Source organism: Pimephales promelas, chromosome 10, assembly GCF_988280905.1.
Source record: "Pimephales promelas chromosome 10, fPimPro1.hap1.1, whole genome shotgun sequence".
NCBI classification, from domain to species: domain Eukaryota; kingdom Metazoa; phylum Chordata; class Actinopteri; order Cypriniformes; family Leuciscidae; genus Pimephales; species Pimephales promelas.
In genome coordinates, this window is record NC_142778.1 from 23,351,732 (window position 1) to 23,376,698 (window position 24,967).

The 24,967-nt window shown below is 38.8% G+C and overlaps 1 protein-coding gene across 6 annotated transcripts in view; it reads left to right on the forward strand.

Moving 5' to 3' along the window:
- The window catches only part of pclob (piccolo presynaptic cytomatrix protein b), a 103,198-nt gene that overhangs the window by 38,495 nt on the left and 39,736 nt on the right, over window positions 1–24,967 (forward strand). For all 6 annotated transcript variants that reach the window (XM_089116330.1, XM_089116333.1, XM_089116334.1 and 3 more), the window contains exons 16-18: window positions 248–1,327; window positions 16,791–17,249; window positions 18,628–24,898. In XM_089116330.1, the coding sequence (XP_088972456.1) occupies window positions 248–1,327; window positions 16,791–17,249; window positions 18,628–24,898 (7,810 nt within the window). The remainder of the gene's footprint in view (window positions 1–247; window positions 1,328–16,790; window positions 17,250–18,627; window positions 24,899–24,967) is intronic.

Genomic DNA, 24,967 nt, shown 5'->3' on the forward strand with positions numbered 1-24,967 from the left:
GATATCCCAGTGCGCACCCAGGTCTGCATGACAGCGTTCACATTAGCAATTTTTCAATCAAACCATGCCCCGTTCTGAACTAAACTGTCAGTGTGAAAGCACCCATAAATGAAGTGGTCATTTATTTTATCGTATAAATGTATGAATCAGCTGTTTTCAGTAGTTATTAGGTTTTCTAGATAGAAACCTAACATTAGAGTAGAGCATGTGTGTCTTATTGCCATTGACTGTCCTATAATTATTGCAGGTTGAGGAATGGCTCTGCCTAAGTTGCCAGGTACAACGGGCACAGGCAGGAATAAATACATCTGAAAGTCCCATAGTGATACCTCAGCCAGTTCCCTTAGTGATGGACAACCAAACTCCTTCCAAAGTTGACAAGGTAGCTACAGCACCAGTCAAGAAACCTGATGAGAAGCCCACCACAGCCGCAGCTGAAAAGAAAGCAGCTCCCGCTCAGGAAATAAAGAAAGAGATCTCAATTCCAGGCACTGATGCCAAGATAACTGATATAATCATCCCTAGAAAAGAACCTCAAAATCAAAGTAATAATCAACCAGAACCTGTGAAAACAGAACAACAGCCACTCAAAGATACAACCACTCCTGTAAAATCTGCTCCATCCACCGAGGTCAAACCCCCAAAACAGGAATCAAATTTCTTTGGTTTTGGATTTGGTGGTCCTAAAGCACAGCCTGCTTCTAAATCATCTGAGTCAACCACAGGGAAGATCTTCGGTGGCTTTGGTGGTCTGACAGAAACGGCTAGATCTCGGTCACCCTCACCACAGTCAGTTTCTGCTGTCTCTGGGAAAGTTATGGGCTTTGGATCCTCATTTTTTAGCTCAGCATCTAATTTGATCTCTTCAGCTGTTCAAGATGAGCCATCCACAACACCACCAACTTCACGGAAAGGCTCCACGGTTTCCACTGAGTCTGGTAAAACTGCCACACAACCAGCTTCACGTAAAGGCTCAGTGGCTTCTGCCAAGATTACACCGCCGACATCTCGCAAAGTATCTGTTGCAACAGAACCTAACAAGATACCTCCTGTAAAACAGACCAAGCCACCTGTTGAAAAGAAACCAGAGCAGCTCAATGAAGACAAAGTATCTGGGATACCTACTTCAGAAAAGGATATACCTGAAACTATAGAGGATAAATTTGTAAAACGTCCTGAAAGTGTACCTCACCCATCCACCTGCCCACTCTGTAAAGTGGATCTTAACATGGGCTCACAGGACCCTCCTAATTACAACACCTGCACTGCATGCAAAAGTGTGGTATGTCATCTCTGTGGATTTAACCCCATGCCTCACCTTGCGGAGGTGAGTCATTGACTATTTACCTCTTTTTAAGTCTTTTTTGCTGCTTTTTACAGGAATCGTATCAATTAGTGTCCATTTCATCATTATTTTTATATGTGTCTTTAGTAGATGGATAATACTTCAGACTCTCTCTGGGAGTGTATTTGAAGGTGTCTAGAGAATAAGCTATTTTGATATCTGTCTTGTGTTTTAGCTCTAATGTATGACTAATCAGCCGATGTGCTTAGGTGCATGAGTCTGACAGACAGAAAATCTGTGCTGGTGGGTTCTCCAATGTTCAGTTCATAACCTCTGTTATGCCCACTCATTCTCCAGATGGCTCTTTCCAAATGATTGTAATTTTACTAAAACTCCACAAGGGCTGAGGATGCAGCAGACGAGCCAATAAATGCATTAGTGCTCTGCAGGGACCAATGAGTGATTGGCATCCTTTCAGATTCAGCCAATAACGGCCAGTGTAGGTTGAGTCACCAAAACCTTGCTAAGAAATCCAAAGCCTGGAAAATGAAAGAGGGCACTATTGTCCCCTTGGTGATTTAAAACTCCTAAGAAATTAAACAATTTAAGATTTAAAAGTTTTGGAGTGGGCAGTAGTCTGAGATGATTTAATACTGCTGTTTGTGTACAAAACAAGTCAATTTCAAATATGTTTTAAGATTATGCATTAAATCTGCATTGCAAATTTAGAAAAAAACATTTATTTGGCGAGTTGCCCAGGACTAAGCTCGGAGAGCAGAGGCGGTTATCTGCATGAGTAGTATTTATGAGAGCATAGCTTCATGCTAATGCTGAAACGTGCCGAGCGCTGGCTCTGAGGGAAGAATCCCTTTGTTTGGACAAAATGTGTGATTACGTAACAGGCTGATTGAAGAGAGCCACAGCTCACAGCACACTGTGTTCCAGTGGTTTCGCAATATATACCTCTCAACAGCCTTAATATGAGCAACTAGGAAATGGGAAGGGGGTATGCCTCCTGATATTGCAATAAAATGAGCATGTGGAGGTTGGGTGTAGGCTAGGGGTGGGCGGTATATCGAGTTTATACGATATATCGATACATTTTTTTAGAAACTATGTGGAATAAGTTAGTCTGAAAATAGCGGAGAATGCAGTATGAGCTACTGCAGTTAAAGTACATAGTACAATTTTTCCTAAACATGACACAAGCTCATATTAATGGCTTCAAAATAACTGGTAAGATATAGTTAACAAGTTTAAAGTAGCTTGCCCTGTCAGATGCTCTGACAGATACTGTTGCTGACTGACAGATAGCACTGTGTAATGCGTTTGAGATGTGGAGAAGTGTCTTCTCTTTACACAAATCTTCTCTGCTAAAATCCAAGCTTCCGTGAATGAGCGCAGCCTTGCACTGCGCAAGCATGCCAAACAGTCGGAGCACAATAGAATAGTAGCACAATAATTCTGACTAAAATATACAGATTGCTAAAATATTTGTTCTCAGAAACAATAAATATGCCATATGTGGAATTTTAAACCTACAAGCAAGTATATTTTTATGAAAGTGACCATTAAAGAGGTAATAAAAATGCAGGCTAATATAATTTGTTTGTGTTTTTGTTTTTTATTTCCCTTTTTAATTTAGTCTTTAGTCAATTTAAAAACAAAAACATCATTTTTGTTTTTAGATTGTTATGTTAGACTGTAATGTGATTTTAACTACATTTTTTACACATAATATATTGCATAGCCAGCCTACATTACATTCACTATATTTGTTTCCTTCAATATCAACATTATTTGTAGGATATCATTGGGCAGAATGTGAAATATACAATATATATATGTATTTTTTTAAGTAAATACAGATGTTTTATCCCAATAGAGAAACATAGAGAATACCAAAATATATTTTATATCACCATTTAACCAAAAAATACAGAGATGATTTTTTTGCCCATATGGCCCAGCCCTAGTGTAGGCGGGTAATCAAATGTTTAGTTTGTGCGTACTGATGGACTAAAGCTTCCCCACCATCCGCAGTGTGAACATGGCCACATGTACATGTCAACCGTACACAATTTATGCTAATGTGACTTCCTGTGCTTGTGACCCTAACAAACTGTGTTCATTGCTTTCATCAGAGCTGTGATTGTGGAAGCAATTTAATGAGAGAACGGTTTGATTTATGGATTGGTGATTATTACTGTACAGAAAATGGCATGCATTGATTGTCTGTTCTGTGTAGGCTACTTGTGTGTCTCTATTTCATCTTTTTTTTTTAGATTTGAGTTATTTGGAAAGTATACATGGAATAGAATAGAAATTTAAATTGTAAACTAATCAGTAAACACTTGACTGTGCCCAACAGCAGCTTCATTCTCACAAACCACAGTAGATATTTTGACAGTTAGCTTGCATCTGCTGTCCACGCTAATCAACAGTCGCATATGATCCACTGTTTCCTGAAATTGAGGATCTGTGCAAATACATTAATGCTCCATCTTTGTAATCAGTATATTTGCAGCTTTATGTACCAGGTGTGCAATGTAGAAACAGCTGTACATAGTGAAATTTAACTGACTTAGTTGGGGTGTACACTAGTGTCTTTGTACGTTTAAAGGACAATATCATCTGATAGAAAAGGTATACTCTAGACTGTTGTGTGGAAATTGTTTTAGTTAATGGATATTTGCTGTGTTTAAGGGTAAATATGGGTTAAAAGTTAGTTTATAAATATTTATTGCATTCAGAATGGACACATTGTTCATGAAGTGTTTTAGTTGGAACAAATTTAGTTTGATATTGACCCTTTATTATTGAACCCTTTATTATCGAACCCTCCATGGAGCCACACTGTCTAGAACATTTTCTTTTTTAAAAAAAATACTGTAAAAGATGGCCACCTTAGAAAGAGACAGCCTTGATTTTTATGTGCTAAATCATATTTGGCATTGCACTGTCGTCCTGCCCTTTTGGAATGACACAGTCAGTCTCTTATGCCCTTAACATAATCCTTTGACTCTGGCCTCTACAATCCTGCACCTTCACACAAGAAAACAGACCCTTCTGATGTTAAACGAAAAATACAGTGTTTGCCCAATTAACCTTTTGTATGACATATGCACTTATCTGTCATGTGTAAAGCTGAGGGCATAGTTTCAAATGCTGATGCATGATATTTAGGGATATGCTGTGTCTGCATCTGGCACACTGTTGGCTAAAATAGCTTTAGATTTTAATCTACCTCAGCTAGCGTTGTGACAGCGGCTCCAAGAAAGCTGTCACTGGGACTTATGTAATTTTGCATGCCATCTAACATCCTATGCTGATAATTTGCTTGAAAAAAAAAAACAAACATTATTTGTTATTTATGTAAAATAGAATCATGTTGTTATATTTAGGTGAATTATAAGTAACTTTAATGTTAGATTGATATGATCTTATAGACCCCGTTTACACCTGGTATTAAAATGCGATCTGTATCCAGATAAGTTATCCGGATAATAAGTACTGATTCCATTTACACCTGGCCACATAAATGTGTTTTTGCAAAACGGATATAAATCCGATCTTCACCTCCTGCGTTATATGCAGATTTATTGGATTGCACGCCACCAAAAGCAACAGATCTGAGCGGCATTTTATTGATCATCAGCTAATTTCCAAATCAGAGACATCAATAAGAGAGAGTGGCAACAGGCCTGGTAAGATAATTTCGTTTCTTTACTTGAAGATGTGTTAACTGCGTCTGTGACTTACTTTCACTTTTATTTGCGATGTTTGCACGTTGAATAGACGCTCAGCTGCTCATCTGCGTTGATGCGTGTCGCATCTGACTAGGCTATAACATGACATATAGCCTATATAACACGCTCTCACTCGTTTATTTTTTAGCATTTTTGGGAGGAGTAACATATACATGTGTGGTTTCAACAACCAGATTGCGTTTACACCTAGTAAAGATCCGGACACAATGCGAGCCAGACTACCTCCAGATGTGGTCAGGCAGATCCGATCACGATCCGATCACAATGCGTTTACACCTTGCATTAACATGCGTTTTTTATTATCCGGATAACTTATCTGGATACAGATCGCATTTTAATACCAGGTGTAAACGGGGTCATAATGATAGTTAAGGTTTCCTGCTCCAAAACAACATTTGATATTTAGTTTTTACATTTCCACCTTAGCCCAGTGATATCCTGTAACTAGCCAAGCAACTACAATTAAGATGAATTGGAATGCTAATCGATTGCTTTCTCCGGGTTTTATAGATCTCTCTTTACACTCATATCAGAAATCCAACCATTTACAGTTTATTTAGTGCAGATTTTATTTCAAACGATGGTCCATTTGTGCTTGCAAGCTTTCAGATCCATCCTCCTACTGTATATGAAACTCTTATTTACAAAAGAGAAATTCAATTTCGTAAATGACCCCTTTAAAGAACAAAGAGTGTTCTGTTGTCTTGAATGCAATAATGGGTTGACCAGCACTGATTACTGTCTGCTGTGTTTCCTCATTGTTCCTGGTGGTAATACGCTGGTGCCCAGCTGTGCCCCAGAGGGTTCTGTGTTTTCTCTGTGGGTCTGAGCTTTCTATGACAAGTCATTAACACGAAACAATGCTCTAATGGTTTACACTACATGGCCATGATCACCACACACACACACACACACACACACACACACACACACACACACACACACACACACACACACACACACAGTTTATCCAACGCATTTTCATCCTTTGGCGTCATATAGGTGACGCCATATGACATTTCGTCGAAATACTACGCACATGGTAGCCTGACTTCGTCATACTCATTTTCTAATAAGATACCGCTCCGTTGGGTTTTGATTATGAGGCGTGTCTTAACCGAACCAGGAAAATAAAAACCTCTGCACTCAATTGGATAGTCGGTAAACCTACAACCAATCAGAGCAACGCAGTAAGTCAACTCCTTTGCATAGCACAGCTTTCAACTACAGAACTTACTTATTTTAGAAGTTAAATAACGATTGTTGCTTCTTTTACTTACTTCTCCAAAGGAGAAACCACAACGACCACAGGCTTTTCATTATGTTCCATCTTCTTAGCGACCGTCAGAGCCAGCTAAGTTACACTTTTCCCGAATCATGTTGGAAAGACGCCAAAAATATATTTCCGATCGACAAATGCCTTGATTGCAGTTCTCTGTTTGTCTATTAAAATGAATGCGCTGTCGATTTATTTTACAACAGATGCAACAGCGGAATCTATACATCTCAACCCAGATAGCAAACTGACATTGAATCAACGTGGAAATATGACATCGAAACAACGTTGATCTGACATTGTTTTGCTCATCGAATTAACGATGAACCAACGTCAGACGCGTCATTCTTTCAAAACTAACGGAAAATCAACTTGAAATCAACGCGTTGTTTCAACGTTATGAAAGCAAACCAATTTTCGATTTTCATTTAGCTTTGAAGAATGCCGCGTCTGACGTTGGTTCAACGTTAATTCGATGAGCAAAATCAACGTTGTTTCAATGTCATGAGAGACGTTGTTTCCACGTTGATTCAATGTCAGTTTGCTATCTGGGAATTCTCCAGCTGCAGTCATCTCTGAGGGAAATCAGTTAGCGCTCTGTGATAACGTGATGATTACGTCCTTGCAGATCATCTGTCTATCATCGTATAAAGCCCGCCCTGGCAATTTGATTAGCCCGTTCATTTCTTGCCTGAACATAATTTCTCCTCAATGGATAGAGTCCAGACCGAACTTCCCGACCAAAAAATGTTGTGGGCGGAGTTCGGGCTGGCATCCAGGCTACGCAAATGGCACCCTTTAGCATCAATATAACATGCACTGTTATGGGTAGGTTTAGGTCTGGGGTAGGGTCTGCGTCTCATATTGACGCTAAAGGATGCCACTCACCTGCATGATGCCTTGGGTTCTGCATGTTATATTGACGCTAAACGGGTTCCATGTGCATAGTATTTCGACCAAATGCCATATGGTGTCACCTATATGACGCCAAAGGATGAGAACGGGCTGGTTCTTGTAATCACATCTCACATATTTCTCCTTTTAGTCTTGAGTCCCTGTGTGTGCATACATGTGTGAGTGTTTTGGTGTGGTTGCCCTAGATGCTTTATGCACAGTAATATGATCATCCCAATGGTACAGTGCATGGAAAATTCAAGGTGTATTCTGCTTGCTAATGAATTGTGCTTATTATTCTGAGACTCTGAGAGTAAAACGTAAAACCAGCTTGACTAATTTAATGCCAACTAACTCATATTGTGTTACCTCACCTGTAAGAGGCCACAGTAATACTTTTTATGAGGCCAAGCACCAAAGGCACATAGGCATGTTGTAATGCATCCATTAGTCATCTTACTCTTCCTTTGCTGCTTTTTTTGCTGTGTTAGACCCTAAAAAACATACGATAAATCGTTTGGTATGCTAATTGTCTTTTTATTTTTGTTGGCAACAAACTACTACCAACAGGTGAAAGTTTTAGATACACTGCTGAAACGCAGTAAGATGTTGTGAGAAGAAGGAGGCGGGAACCGGTGAACGTTCAACACACAATTTAATAATAAAATAAAACACAAAACAAAAGTATAAGACAGCTGCCCCTCACGGATGACTGGTGTCACATACAGTATAATAAAACAAACATAAATCCTGGGCCCTCATTTATCAATGGTGCGTACGGACAGATTTGTGCGTAGTGAGTGTGTAAGAACAATTTCACGCAAAGTGTTGGATTCACCAAGTTGTACTTGTACTTAGAAATGTGTGTAAATATAAGCACACCTCTGAGCATGCTTACGCAGATAATTTAGTGGTAGAATAGCGACACTACACATAAAAAGCATTTAAGAGTGTAACAGTAAGCATTAAGCAATCCACATATGTCCCATGTTTCCTTTAAAACACTCAATTTATAATTTGTCTAGGTTTAAACATGATGCTTAATTGGTGTCAATCACTTTGGGTGTTAGATGGCCCGGTTGTTCTGTCGCAAGAGAATCAGTGTCACCGTCCTTAGTAATCCCGGACAGAGCCGTGTCTCCGATGATGCAGGCTATGCGGTTGTCCAATGGGGAAAGTTACGTTGTTGTCTGTCCTCCTCCAGTTGTGGACATTTCTCGTCTGTGTGCTGTGACACGTTTTTTAGCCAATACTTTAATATCAAACCATTTTTTTTTTTTATTTCTGGGACAGTTATCTCCTCAGACCCAATGGAATTAACTGCATTGGTGACATTCTCCCATGCAGCATTTTTTCTTTTATTTGTAATTCCTCCTGCAGTGAATGAACTAAACAATATCTGTTTGTTGGATTCAACTTCATTTACAAGTATCTCTAATTCTGTGTTTGTTAAATTCCTCTTCTTTGCTCTCTTTGCCATTATTGCAGTGAGGAAAAAACACAATCACATAATTTTTAAAGGGAAGTGTTGTCACCATATATGGTTAATTGGAGGCGTTTCCGAATGCTAATGACCATGAATGTGAAAGAGCATGGTACTTACGCACATGTGGTGCACTGGCGGTGGCGCTGGGCTACTTTAGCCACACGTTTCCCTGAAAATAATTGCACTGAGAACGTTCGTCAACCAATCAGATTCAAGCATTCAACAGCCCCTTTGTATAGAACCAAACAATTTACATTGCACAAATGAAACAAAAAAATATGTTATACTAAAACAGAACTATATGCTTTAGGTCAAAAGCAATAATGCAAAAATGAATCAAAACACTAGCAGTCGGCAGTTGTCATGACTACACAAATCTGCACAGCCTTAATAGGTATATTCCACAAATCTACTCTGCATTACAAAATTCCATTCCATTAGTGTGCTTTGGTCCATATTGTTATTACAGCTATTATTTTTTTTTACTGCGTAGACATAGAAATAGATAAGAAAAAAGTACTGTATGTCAATTCTTTCTACAAAAAATATTGGGCTGTTTAGAAAGATTCTGCAGCTAGCACAATTTTCAGGGATTGCACTGCAACAAATCAATTTAATTCTCTTAATCTGTGACCTACACAGTCTTAAAGGGGTGGTAAAATGCCATTTTCACAAGATGTAAAATAAATCTCTTATGTCCCCAGTGTGTGTGTGCGTGTGTGTGTGTGTGTGAAGTTTTAGCACAAAATACCCCACAGATATTTTTATATAGCATGTTAAAGTTGTCACTTTTTTAAGGGTTTGGAAAAACGCACCGTTCTGTGTCTGGCCTTTTAAATGCAACTCTTGTGTGTTAGCAGCTGTGATTTCCTCACCCAGACACACTAACATGATAGAAACTGTTCTCCCTTTAATGTTAAAATGGAGTCAGTCAAATATGGAGATACTCAAGATACTCATATACAACAGGACGTCTCTGAATGGTTAATTGATGAATTTATGTTGCTGATGTGGAGTTAACAGTCTTCATTTAGGATATTATGTCATGTAATCTATACATCACTGATATAGGAACTGTTGTGAGATGCACACAGAGTGACTTTCTATTGTATGTGAAAAGATGGACGCTAAAGTTTGAGCTGACTACCAAATGTACTCTTATACAAACACTCTTCCTTTTCTCAGCATGGAATGCGTGTTTCGGGGGGGCGGGGTTTATGTATATTTTAGGGTTGGTGATGTCACTAACCCTAGAGGAATGTCGTGTAGTCCCTACCAGCCGTATGTTGTAGTCCTTTTCTTTAAAAGCAAATATATTCCTTTGCTTTGAACTTTGAGCGTTGTAACTTTGATAATGCTGTTTATGCTCAAACAGCAACACTACGCACTAACTAAAGTTAGAAAATTGAAATCATACTTTACCACCCCTTTAATGACATATATAGGCTGCACGTACCCCAACACATGAAACTGACACCATCACAAATGCTGCAGGAATCAGACAGCTGCAGGAATAGATGTTTCTTGAATGTAGACGGCAACTGTTTCCAAGTCAAAAAGGAGAGTAAGATTAAGGTAAGGGCAGACAGGAACATTGGACCTAATTCAGCAGTAAACACTAGTTTACAGTGCTTATATCATAAGTGAACACAACCATGCTAAAGTTGACAAAAAAAAGAATAAAACATCTTTTGGAAATTGATATTAATGCCTTGTTTAAAAAAATGAGGAAAAATTCAACCTTTAAAGGGTTAGTTCACCCAAAATTGAAAATTATATAATTAATGACACCCTCACCCTCATGTTGTCTCATCATCTTCAGAGCTCCCCTGGAGGAGACGGTGGGTGTATAAATAGGGTGAGGGAGAGATGTACCTAACCTTTTTCTCCCTTCCTCGCAAGCTGCTTTTAAACCAATGCGCTCTCTAGATGCCCCTAGCTGTGTGTCTGTGCATGTTTGGCTTTTTAAATTAGAGCAGTCAAAAGAACATCACTAAGGCAGAAACACCGGTTATTTTGAGACCCTCAGCATAGTTTGGTCATTTGTATAGAAAATTGGAAATAGTTCATCTTCTATCTTTCAACCACCTGAGATAGATTGCATGTCTTCAATTATATATTTTGCTGAGGAAAGCAAGAATAAAATGAGAATATTGTTTTGTTTTTTTTCTTCGCCTCTCTCTGTTTATCTGCTTTCTGTCACACCGGTGGGCGGCATTGGTTGGCTCTGTGCCTTCAGTGGCAAGCACTCTGCTTATTACAGATTAGTGGGTCAAGATTCTCTATTATTATTGGGCCTGATTTATTAGGATTGTACCGCTGCGGGGGTGGTTGCAAGCTCACTATATTAGCCAACTACAACCTTCGCCAAAGGCAGTTGCCAGGAATCAATACGGTGTCAGACGCAGCTCTGCAATGCTATGGTCCCATGAAGGGAATATCACCTCCAATAAATAACTTTGGCTATAAATTAATCTTCTCAAGTGCAAATATGTTTCTGCTCTGTAGTTCAGGCAGGTTGACAATAAAATTAACCCTGGCTGATACTTTCTAGGCTAGAATTTTATTTTACCTGGAATGTGCCATGATATATTTCAGAATATAATGCAAACTTGCATGTGACTAAATGCAATTGTAGTGTGTGTATATAAATATATTAGTTATTTATTTCGTTTTTTTTTTTTTTTTTTTTTTAAAGCTGCAGCTTGGAACATTCTGCATTCATTTACACAGCTTAAGGGAGCAAGCTTTTGCAGCGATGAATGTTGAATACAAAGTGTTATTATCCTAATTGCTTTTGGCATTGCAGATTGCACTGCCCTCAGCTGATGAATGTTAGGGCTATATCTTAAGGAGCTCTTAAGAAAAAAAAATAGTCTCTAAATGGCTGGATTTGAGAGAAACGGGTTTTAGGGAATATAGCTAGAGCATCGTTTCAGCTATTGAAACTATGCAACTCCATTGGCTAAACCATTCTCTATTATTCCTGGCTAGTTGAATTTGAGGTGATTTAACCGATTAGAACATGGTAAAAGGTCAGATATCTCCTTCGGTGGAGTGTGCCTTGTTGCAGTGCTGTAAGGCTTGATTATTATCAGAAAGCTGGTGTGTTTTTCTCTTTGGTTAATCACTGAGAACAATGGCCTATGTGAGACCCGTCTCCGGGCTTGCTGGCCCTCACTAGTCGTCTATAATTAAAGAGGACTTTGCATGGAGTGCAGCCAGGCCTGGCTGTTTCAGAACCAGCTGCGGCTGGCACAGAGATGTATTTGCGCAAAAGGACCAGCTAATGATACTACTCATGGCCATTGTGCTTGGATGCTAACAATGCAACATAAAATCAAGGTAAGGACAGACAGGAACATTGGGCATAATACAGCAGTAAACACTAGTTTACAGTGCTTATCATAAGTGAACACAACCATGCTAAAGTTGACAAAAAAAAAAGAATAAAACATCATCTTTTGGAAATTGATATTAATGCCTCATTAAAAAAAATGAAGAAAAATTCAACCTTTAAAGGGTTAGTTCACCCAAAATTGAAAATTATGTCATTAATGACACCCTCACCCTCATAATGTCTAATCATCTTCGGAACACAGTTTAAGATATTTTAGATTTAGTCCGAGAGTTTTCTGTCCCTCCATTGAACATGTATGTACGGTATACTGTCCTTGTCCAGAAAGAAATAAAGACATCATCAAAGTAGTCCATCAGTGGGTTAGTTATAATGTTTGAAGCATAAAAAATACATTTTGGTCCAAAACATCGAACACTACGACTTTATTCAGCATTGTATTCTCTTACGGTTCTGTTGTCAAGCCGCGTTCAGTGACACTGCTGACGTAAGATGCTGCTGATGTGTTATCAGTGCGCCCGAGCTTTCCCATTTCTCTCTTTCTATGAATATGGTATTTTCAATAGTGTTTGGAGATTTATTTAAGAATATTTTGCCAACGTTCTCAATCTAAAGCAGCAGTCTCTTTAGTCATTTATGCATTTCTTTCTCTGCATTCTCGAAATGTTTCCTCACCTTTACACTGATTGTCTGTATTTTATTCCAGTACAGAACTGAGAAAGTGGCACAGCAGATTTACTCTTTTTCAGATCAATTTAACTACGTACCATGGTGATTACAATAATTCTACAAAGAGGAGTCAAGAAGAGACATCATTCTTTTTCAAGACATTAAGATTTTTGCACAATTTTTCAGAAATCCTCAATGACAAAATTCATGACTGGAAAAATGGTATGCAGGTGCATTTTTTGCAATCTTTTAACTAATAACCTTCTAATGCATGTCATTTCAGGTCTACTTTATCTGCCGGTGCAAAATAAAACAGCAATTTCAAAACAATTATAAAGAGTCTGTGTGCTAACTTTGATTATGGTTGCACTTGCACTTATTGTTTGCACTTAAGACTTCAAGGAGTTCACACACCTCCTCAATCAGAAGTTCTGAAAGCTCTTAAATGTAGAGTAAGGTCTGAAGAGACTCATGTGAAAAGCCAGTCAATAAAAACCTTTTACATTGCTTGGAAATTGTTTTCCTTTTTAATGCGTTTGTTAATTCACACTCATAAAGTAGACCTGAAATAACATGCATTAGAAGGTTATTAGTTAAACGATTGCAAAATGCACCTGCATACCATTTTTCCAGTCATGAATTTTGTCATTGAGGATTTCTGAAAAATTGTGCAAAAATCTCGTCTCGTCTCGTTCTCATGAACCCAATCTCATGAGATAAGCGTCTCGTCACACCCCTATGAACTAGCCTAATTATTCCACGACAGATTAGTCGTGTAGTCTTTCAGGCAACTTATAGATTTTATGAATACGTAGTTTTGTGCATCCCTATTTACTACCTTGAATAAACACGTTTTGGATATGTTCCTGTTTGTAGCGCCCACAATCCAGCCTTTTTGTTTTATTTATGTGCCATAATCAGCACTCTACATTGCCTTCATGCTGTAATGACAAGCAGCAGTGATGAGGACATTAACAAATTTGTACTGAAAAAGAGGATTGGTTCCTTTTATGGTTAATTCATCTTCTGATTGGTCTCCCTGATTCTTCTGATTTGCATATGCATAAGACAGCCAAGATATCAGTTAGTGGTGATGATTGCAACTTTTACTAAAGCCACAGCCAGTATTAAAATGAGTTTGTTCTCATTTCTTTTTGCAAGCATGGGCCTTTCAGTTCATGTAATGGCTGTTTGTGAGTTAATTTATCTTGCTCTAATAGATACATTTGCATATATATATATATATATTATAGTAGTTATCTAGCATATCCTGTTCATGTTTGTTGTATTATTTACTGGATTTATTAAGTACTGGATGTTGAACTTTATTAGAAGCACTTTATTCCTCTTGAAGCCTCTCTTTCTCAGAAGTGCCCTTGGGGGATTTTCTCGCTAAATAGGCTGCTCTATGAGGTTACCTCGCCAATGTGCCATTACTACACATTATTCACACATTTGCCCAAATTCACAAGAACAACAAAGCATTTCCAAACACTTGCTGTTTATTAAGATACAGAGTATCTTTGTAGATATGACAGAATATGCTACACAAAGACTTGAAGATACTGTAGTTAACTCCACATCAGCAACATAAATTCATCAACTAAACATTCAGAAACGTCCTGTTGCATTCTACTTGTTGTCACTTCTTCTTGAGTCTCTACATCATTGTCCGACTCCAGTTTAAACATAAAACGCAGACCACTTTCTGACATTTTAGTGCTTGTCTGCTTGAGGTAATCAGGGCTGCTAACACACGCAAGCTGTTGAAACTCCGCCCACTTGGGACGGGAGCAGCAGCTCATTTGCATTTGCATAAACGTTTTTACTGACCCTCAAAAATGGACAATTTTAACATGCTGTAAAAAAAATGATCTGTGGGGTATTTTGAGCTAGAATATCACGTACACACTCCGAGGACAGCATAGACTTATTTTACATATTGTAAAAAGGGGCATTATACCACCCCTTTAAAATTGCAAAAGCATAAAATCTATAATTCAAAGCTCTGTTCCAAAACCTATGAGCTGCCTAGCTGGTCTAATCTCCACATGTATCTGATTTGGAACACTCTTTAACACTTTAGTGGATTTCAGTAGAGTTTGATATTAGCATGTTGCTAAGATTACAATTCAATAGCATACGCACATTCACAATAATACTGAATAAACCAGTCTATTATAATGATGATTAAATTATACTTTAATTTATCACTTTCTTTATTTAATTTCTCTCAACTTTGTCCACAATCTTGGGTTATTTTTTCCTTAATTTTACTTAACTTTTATTATAATATCTCAAATGTAATACATTTTTCTTTAATTTTCCTTTTTTTCCCCCTTAATTAATTTAGCTTCTGTATGAAGATGCAATGCTTTCGGAACGGACTTAACTTTGAAAGCACGCTTAAGGTGCCTTAAAATGCTGTCTGCATGATTTGGTACATTGCTAAAGGCTCTGGAGGACAAACTGTTCTCCAAAGGGGATAAATCTTATCTGGTTTCCATGGTGACACTTAGTAATGACCCAGTCAAACCCTTATTTTTTAGTCAATTTTGATGTAATTCAGATGTTCTGAAGAGCAAGGTTGGCCTAATCTACCTCATTGACTTAGAATCTTTGTCTGTGATTACATATGTTTATCATCATCTGGCTGTGCCTAATTTCTTCTCCCTGGTACACAATGTTAAAACACCCAGAATACATCTGTCTGCTTTCTGTTGCAATCATTAATACAACACCATTAGAGATAGAGAGAGAAAGAGAGACAAGAGAGGCTGACATACAAATGATCTACAGTACAAACAAAGATATTTAGTAGGGTTTTCCTAACAGGATAGCTAAATTGGGAGTTATGGCTTCAGTTATGGTCTGGAGTTCGTCTTGGGATTTGTTTTTTTTTGTTTTTTTTTTTCAATTTCTTTCCTTTGAAATTCAATTGCATATACTCTTCTTTTAAATTATTTGATTTACAATGCAATTTCAAAAAAAAAAAATAATACTTTTTTTTATAATCACAGATTTGTGAATAAGCTTTTGAGTATGACAAAAGAGACAGAGGGGGTGTTACATCATAAAGAACAGTACTCAGACCATGTGCCAAGGAATTGTGGTTTGTTTGCGTCACTGAAATAAACCCTAATCTCCTGTTATTACTCTCCTGTGTGTTTAAATCACACTGTAGCATGTTCTAACATTTTTTCTCTCATTTCTTCTCTCTTTCACACACACACACACACATGGACATAAACATGTGTAAACATGGTTTCCTGTAGGAACAGAGACAAGTGTTTTACTGTGGCTCTTATTTGCAAGAATAATGGAAAGAGCCTTTGTAAAAAGTCACAGTGTATTTATTGTTAATTTATTCTAAATGCACTAAGATTTATTCATTCAAGTTATTTATTCAAGCATATATAATTTCTGATATGTGGTTCCACTTGAACAATAAGGGCAATCACAATATATAAATAAATTAACTTTGCATGATATTTTTTGAGTTTCTTGGATATATATATATATATATATATATATATATATATATATATATAGCCAAGAAACGCAAAAAAAAAAAATATTTGAGTAATTCAATTTAAAAGGTGAAAATAATACATTATATAGACTCATTACATGCAAAGTGAGATATATAAAGCCTTTATTTGTTATAATTTTGATGATTATGGCTTATAGCTTATGAAAACCCCAAATTCAAAATTAGAATATTGTGAAAAGGTTTTCATAGCTGGAAGCCATAATCATTAAGATAACAAATACAGGCTTGAAATATCTCACTTATAATAATATATCAGTCTATATAAGTAATATATGATATATTAGTATCACCTTTTCAGTTGAATTACTGAAATATATACTATTTTTGCACAATATTATTATTTTTTTGAGTTTCACCTGTGTGTGTGTATCCTATATATATATATATATATATATAATACATAGATTCATTTATAGATATAGATAGATTTAGATTCATGTATATCTCCTTGTGGGTTTTATCTCATTATTGTTGTTGTTTTTTTGTTTTTGTTTTTAAGGCTGAGTGGTTGTGTTTGAATTGTCAAACACAGAGAGCTATAGCTGGGCAGCTGGGAGACATGGGGAAAATATCAATACCTGGCCCTGTATCCACAAAAGACAAGCCTACATTAACACCCAAAACACAGCTCTCCGAGACTCCTGCACCTTCACAGGAACCTACTCTAAAGACAAAACCATCTCCTGGAAAGCAGGCAGAGGAGAAAACCACCCCTACTACTGTTGAAAACTCAGCTGTGACCGATCCAGCAGTCCCTGCACCTCTCTCTGTTGTTCCAACCACAGATAAGCTGCAGGCTGAGATGACAGCTTTGGTGACACCAATACCAGCTGCAGAGTCTCAGAAAGCTGTTATTACTGCTGCTGAGGTCAATTTGAAAGAAACTGGCAAAGACAATGTCCCAGACGAGACACAAGTTGATAGAGGATCAATGTCTATGCTTCCAGCAGTGACAATGGTATAGTATTACATACACATTATTGAGCAATACAAGAATCTGTTTTTTTTTTTTTTTACCTAATTCAAAGATTTGTTTATATTATATTATAAAACGGTTAGTTTCAATCCTTGATTCTGTGTTTTATTCGCAATGCTTTTTTTAAAGAACGTATATTATAAATAACTGAATAAGAGTCTGAGGAATGTTTTAGGTAAAATATTTAGTGTTTAAAACAAGGCAATGCAATTATGAATTCAAATAGTATTGTTTTATTACACACAACACTCAAATATCTCAGACTGTTTGTCAAAAGTGCAACATTGCAACAAATAGCCTACAACATTGCAAGAACAAAATATACATCCAACGTAAATTGCATGTAGAACATTTTCTCAAAAATACCGATTGAACTTGGACAAATAAGGCCATGGGTAATTAACGTTAGTTATTTCTCCATCCTCCAAATCTGCCGTCATGTCTTGTTCCATTATGGATAATCATAATATGGGTGTCAACCCACTTCTGTACGACAGTAAACCATTACCGCAAGATGCGTGATTAAACAACACTTGGCGGTAATGGCAAAAAATGAGTTTGTAATCTAACAAGAAGAATATCCTTGCATCGCGCTGATTCGCACAGGCTCGACAAACGCAATGTAGCTTTTGCTCGTGCTACACTGCTACTTGCTGCAAAAAGTAGTTAGCTACTGGAAAAGCTACACTGTTTAAAAAGCAACTGAGCTACTGCCAAGCTATTGAAAAATGTAGTTAAGTTAGTAGCATCGCTACTTGTAGTTAACTACTCCCCAACACTATATGTATCACTACACAACACCCCTAGCAACCACTCTTGGCAACTTGCAACTTGGCAAACACATGTTTGATTGATATTGTTCATTACAATATCAGTGAGTGTTAGTGTGAGTGTTCCTGCATTTACAGTAGATATAGCATTTTCCTTCAGGTCAGTCCTATATTCATAATATAAAAAAATCTGTTTGAATGTCCGGTGCGATATCTTGTCCTTTTAACAGTTGCGTCTTACTTCTCTGTGAACACAAGTTCAATGTTCAAAGTCCTTTCAATGTAAAGTCCCTTCAAGACAGTGTCACTCAATGTCACACATAAAGACAGTATTTGCCACCATCTATTTGCGAAATAATGTATGTAACTTCTGTTGGGGTTGCAACAGAAGTTGCATACCGCTTTGTTTCATGCATAACAATTCTGCCGTGACTTTCTCACGATACAGCACAGCCTCTAATGCTTACTTTAATAGTATTTTTTTTATGAATAGGAGGATGCATGTTTGTTTAAAGGAAACAAATACAGTAGTAATTTCATGTTTTTGTCGTTACAGATTTAATTGAATATTTTTTCTTTATTATACGCAGGTTAAACAGGATACATATACTCATTCTACAAAGAATGGACAACAAGAAGATGTTGAAATACAAATTGATAGCAGTATTTCAGAGAATTCTAATGTAGACACCTTAAAAGCAGATGCTACAGAGCAACAAAGAAAGGACATCATGCCGGTTTCGATAGAATCATACAGCTCAGCTGAGGAAGAGCTTAAGGAGATACAGAGAGTCAGTGAAATAGCCATAAAAGAAACTGCTACAAAACTCTTACCTGTTAGAGCACATGAGAGTGTAAAACAATACCATGAGGACAGCAGTGAGAGTGAACATTCCCCTCAGATACAGAGAAGAAGAGTGATGCCTGCTTCTTCCAGCAGTGAGGACTACAAACTAGACAGTTCAAATTCTGGAGACGATGAAGAGTTCATAAGAAGACAACTTATGCATATGGGTGAAGATGAGAACTTACCATCTGATGATGAAAACCAAGTCAGAGAAGAGCAACAAACACAGCAGGAAACCAGAGAGACCGAAAAATGTGATGATTCCATAAAGCATGAACCTGCCCTAAAGAAACTTACTGTAGAACCTGAGGAGATTTCTGATATCAGCCTTTCTTCTCATTACCAAGATGATCAAGTTGCCCAAGTCATCCCTGTTTCAGAAGCATTGGAAAGATCAATAATGAAAACAGAAGAGTCAAAGGACAATGAGAATAGCACAACTGCTGACACAGCTGTTGCCATTGCACAACAAAATCAAATTAGACAGACCACAGAGGAGTATGAGGAGTCTGATCAGAGGAGTCTGATCGAAGACTTGTCCAAGGGTGATGGGTCTTCCAGTGTTCAGGTATCCAGCTTTACACCAGGAACAGCTTCTCCTACTTCTGTGTCTTCTATTGATGAAGACAGTGACAGCGCAAGTGATAAAAAGGCAAAAGCAGAGAGTAAACAGCAAAGAAAGGCAAAACACAGACCACACGGCCAGGCTCTTCCCACTGTAGAAGACTCGTCTGAGGAAGATGAGTTACGTGAGGAGGGTGATCAACAAATGGAGCAGGAAGATGAACGTGATGATCAGCAGCAGTTAAGAAAGGTCACGAAAAAAATAAAGACAGAAAGAGATGATTTGGGGATGCGAAGGAGACGTGATCATTCGACTAAAACTGATAAATTTCAACTGGTTGCAGAGATGGAGGAAAGCAAGTCCTCCTCTGAATTTTCACCTAGTGTTGAATCTGAACCAGAGGATGGAGAATACAGAACATTATCACATGAAACGCATGATGCTGCAGATAATCCAATCCAATTAAAGAGTGCTGAAGAGGTATATGAGGAAATGATGGAGAAAGCACAGGAATACAAAACATCAGAGAAATGCTCACCACCTGATATTGAACCATTATATGGAGGCATGTTAATAGAGGACTATGCTTATGAAACTTTAGTTGAGAAAAAAGACCAGGCTGCAACAGCTTTTGGTAAGGCTTATGAGGACATGATGCATAAAAGGAACACGATCCCGCAAAAAGAAGAGGAGGCCCAGCAAACGGATACATCAATGGTTGACACATCCTTGCCACTTTATGCCAGTGACACTTGTTATGTGAATATTTCTGGAAATGATCCGCTTACTTCAGATAAAAATGCAAAGCCAATGTTGCAAACAGAGGATGCCTATGAAGTGAAAACCCAAAAAGATGTTTTAACACCAGGATCAAGTCCAACACAATCAACTCCTCTGTCTCCCATCTCACCTCTGACTGTGTCTGAGTCATCATATGATTCCCCTGAGGTGATAGTCATCCCTTCAAGTGGGGAAGAAGACAATATAACTGAACCTATTGAGTGCATTTTGCATCCTTACATTACAGAGTCAACATCTACTCAGGATGTATCTGTGAATAAAGCTTTATATCCAATTCCTGACTTAAAGATCACTCAGTGCTCTTCTGGTGAAGAGGAAGTTGAAGAGGAGGACAGTGTCACACAAGAACAAATGTCACCTGACACAAGGGATATTTCTCAAAGTGAAGGGCAACCTCAAACCCCAGAAGATACATTTGAGTCTGTTCCCATTTCTGTGATCTGTGAAGTTCCTTCATCAAAAAATGTTGTGGAGACATCAGCAATATCACCACTGTCTCCTCCAACATCCCCAGCAGTCTCATCCCCAGATTCAAATATAGACCTTTCAGCAGTACGGTCATCATCCTCTCCAGTTTCTGACCAGACATCTACTCCAGCTAGCCCCAGTGTTGCTGATGTTTCTGCCCCAGTTGTAATTCACATGCCGGACTTTGTGTCAGAGCAAGCTGCAACGCATGTTTCACTTGAAACTGCTCCTATTGCATCTTCCACACAGATTATTGAATCCCCTTCACCAGATATTCCAGCCTCGCCACATGTTTCAGAAAACTCTGACACTTCGACTGAAACTCCTAAAGTTCTTGTTGCAAAGCCCACAATAGGTCCAAAACCAAACTTGGCACCAAAACCAACAGTAATTCCAAAGTCTACACTGGAAACAGTCCCTACTCTGGATAGGGTTTCTTCCCATACACAAAAACCTTTAGCTGGTGCAATACATGAACCATCTCCAGTTAAATCAGCCTCTACAGACAAACAAACTGTTGCACCAATGACTCATCCAAATGTAGAGCATGTGAAATCCCCTACAACTACTGTTGCTACACATATTGTTCAATCTCAAGAAACACCTTTAATAGAAACGTACGTTGTTGTTCAAATGCCAGATCATGCGCCCCCTGCATTAGAGCATCCAGTTCTAAAACAAACTTCAGTTTCAGAGTCTACATTGCCATTCACTTCACTCAAGAATCCTTCAACTACCCCCATTGTTGCCCAAATTCCTGACCTGGTCACATCTCCAGCACAGTCAATCTCTGTGACTTGTCCCGTACCTTATCAAACCTATGTCCCACTTCCAGTGACAGTTTCAGCAGTGGATCAAGCACCTATTTCTGTTCCAACGTTGGTATCAGCCTCAATACCAGCAAATGTGCTCTCTACAGAGCAAACCAGCTCAGTTGTTGAACAAGTGGCCACACCACCATCTCCCTGTACCACTATACCAGCTTTAGCAAGAGGTACTCAGCCAGTGGCCAGTGTTTCTATTCAAATTCCTATTGAGAGACCAGTGAAAACCAGATCAGACATGGCACCCATATTAGGCCAAGCAGCCCCTATTTCACCTCCAACAGAACACAGAGATCATATTGCTGAAAAGACAGTCTCTGTTGTTTCTCCTACTATTACTACAACTGTTGCTTTCGGAGCTTCAACCTCCCAACCTGTTCAATCTATACTGGCTGATATTCAGCCAAGGATGACAGAAATACTGCAGAAAAATGTATCAGATGATGCAATTTCTTCACAGCAATCAGTTTCACAAATCATTTATCCTGATGTACAGACACAGGAAGATCAAGTTGCTGTCAGACTGCCAAATCTTGAAAATGTGGTGTGTAAAACAACTATTGAAGATGGGAGAGGCCACCCTGTTATTGTTTGTGTTTCTCCTTTTACTTATCCAGCAACAGTATCAAGTTTCATCACTGATTCAACAGTTCCACCTTGTATGGAATCTGCAAAACCTTATGTGTCTCAAGAAAGAACAGATAGACCAGTGATTTCATTTCCGCCACCTCCCACAGCTTCACCACCAGAACTGCCATATAGGACATTGCCTAAGGCTGATGTTAACCAGCATAAAACGGTTTCAACCCCATCATCCGTTACAGTAACTCTACCTGAACCCCTAGAAAATATGGCCAACATGACTGTAATGTCAGTTGTGACCCCAACACACAAATCACCACCCCCGGTTCCCCCCAGACCTGCCTGTATTCCCCCAGGACTGGTATTTAGTCACAGGTCAAGAGAGAGTGTAAAGCCACCGGAACCAGAACCAGTAGTTGTTCAAGCAGTTCGTGCTGCAACTTTGCCAAGAACAAGAGAACCTCCAAGTGCATTGTCACTAAGTTTGGCTGCCCCTGTAGAGACCAAGCACAGTGCTTCATCACCCAAATCGCCCTTGTCACCCAGATTTGCTAGAACTCTTGAAACATATGTGGTGATAACATTACCATCAGAACCAGGATCACCTGTGGAGGGCATTACAACTCAAGCACATACGGGAAGATCATCACTGCCAAGTCCCAGGCAGCACGTTCCATATGATGCTCCAAGAATGTTTGCTCCAGCCATGGTGGATGCACCCGTGTCATTAATTTCAGCACAAATTACAGCAGCCCGACCAAAGGCTATCTCAGGTTTAAATGCAGCAGCGCCCTGTGTGGTGATGGGACCTGACTTTGCTTCAGTCGCAATGGAGACTCATATCACTCCAGCTCTAAATTCAACGCAAAGTATAACAGCACCTTGTGTAACAGTTCTAGAGATGCCACTTGCTTCTGTACAAACATCGGTTTCAGAACCTCTTGTAGTGGCATCATCAGAGGTAGCACAGACTACGAATAATGTTACTCATGTCTCAATGGAGAATACTGTGCAATTCCCATCTGTGAATATAACATCACATGATGCAGCACCAGTTGTAATGGCATCTTCTGCTATGATTTCGGCAGCACCTGTTGCAGTAGCAGCAGCTCCACCCCCACCCATTGCCATGGAACCAACGTCCTATCCAGCAATGATGTATACCACACCTTCCATGGGTTCTAATCTACCCTTGCCTTCAGCCTCACCATCAGCCAAGGTACCAGTAGCCTTAACCCCAGTGTCAGGAGTTTCTGCTGAGCCTGTTGCTCAGCATACAGTGAGTGATGTACAACAAGAACTTGAGATGCAACAAATACTAACAACATATTCTGTACCAATAACAATAACCCAGATTCCAATCCCAGCTCAGAATGAGGACATTCCTGGTTTGGATATGGAAGAAGTATTAATAGTCTCGGCTTCAGAAGAGGCATTGACTGATGTGGATCCCACACCAGCTCCAATAAAACAGCCGGATCCCTCACTAGTTTCAATAAAACAGATTCAAGAGCAGCAAACAGTTTATGAGCAAAAACAAGAAACTCAATTAGTGACTTCTGCAATAGCTGTGCCACCGTTACCAGTCACATTTACCCAATTTACGAAATCTATTGAGAGTCAAGAAATACATGGACAAGATAAAGTTATATCAAGCATGAGCCAAGTCTATTCTGCAATCTCAACAACTGAGCAGCATCCTGACACAATGCCTAATATTGTTACCCAAGTTGTCACAACTGAAGTGCAAAGAACAACTGTGTCAGTTGTCCAGGAGAGGATTCCTGTCGAACCAATACCTGAACCTGTGATTGCTACAGTCACAGTCCAGCCAGAAGTCCATTCTAAGCCCAAAGAGAATGGAAAAATACACTACCCTGGTGATGTTATAGATCTTACTACTTTTAAAGTCAATGTTACAATGACTGATCAAGGGATGGATCTAACAGCCCCAGATTCAAATAGGTCTTCCTTGTCAAGTGAATCAAGTGGACGACAGGCAACTGCTGTACAGCCAGAAATTGTGAATCTAAGTGCTGAAATAATCCCTACGACAACACTCTCCGTTGTTACTGATAGCATAACAATTGTCACTTGCACAGCTACAATTGCCTACAACAATAACACAGTTGACAAGCCTCTGGACCTGGGAAATGCTGCTTCAGGTCCACTTCCACTTACCACATACAATCCATTTGAGCCACTTGCACAGATAGTGTACAGACCTGTGAATACTCCACCTAAGCCAACAACCAGTGCAGATATTCCTATTAATCTGTCATACAGAGCTGTGTCAAGCACATCTTCTCCTCTAATGCCTGTTTCTGTAAATGCCACTGATGGTATGCCAATGCACGCAGAGCCATCAGCGGTTGGACCTGTAGACCTCACCACTTCTAAGACAATGAAAACCATGGTTGCTTTGTCCTCATCTTCTGGAGTGATTACAACTGTTGTGGAAGATGATGGTACACCAGTTGATCTTACATCTGGAAGACAAACTGTTTGCTGTGATGTAATTTACAGGCTTCCTTTCACAGGAAGCTGCAGAACACAGCCACCTGTGACCACACAACCAGACAATCAAATTGGCTATCAAATTAGTATTGCCACAACACCTGTTATTGAAGATCTCAGTACCATGAAGGCTTCGATATCAAACAGTAATTTCAAAGAAACTGGGCTCTTTGGGTATGAATTAAAGAATGGATTCACCTATCAGAATGGGGCATCTGAGGGGGCTATAGATTTGACATCAGCTAAAATGTCAACAGGTCAGTCTTTTTTTGTATATTAATGTTGATAAATGTACTTTTTATTGGCCGTGTCCCTTACTTTTATGT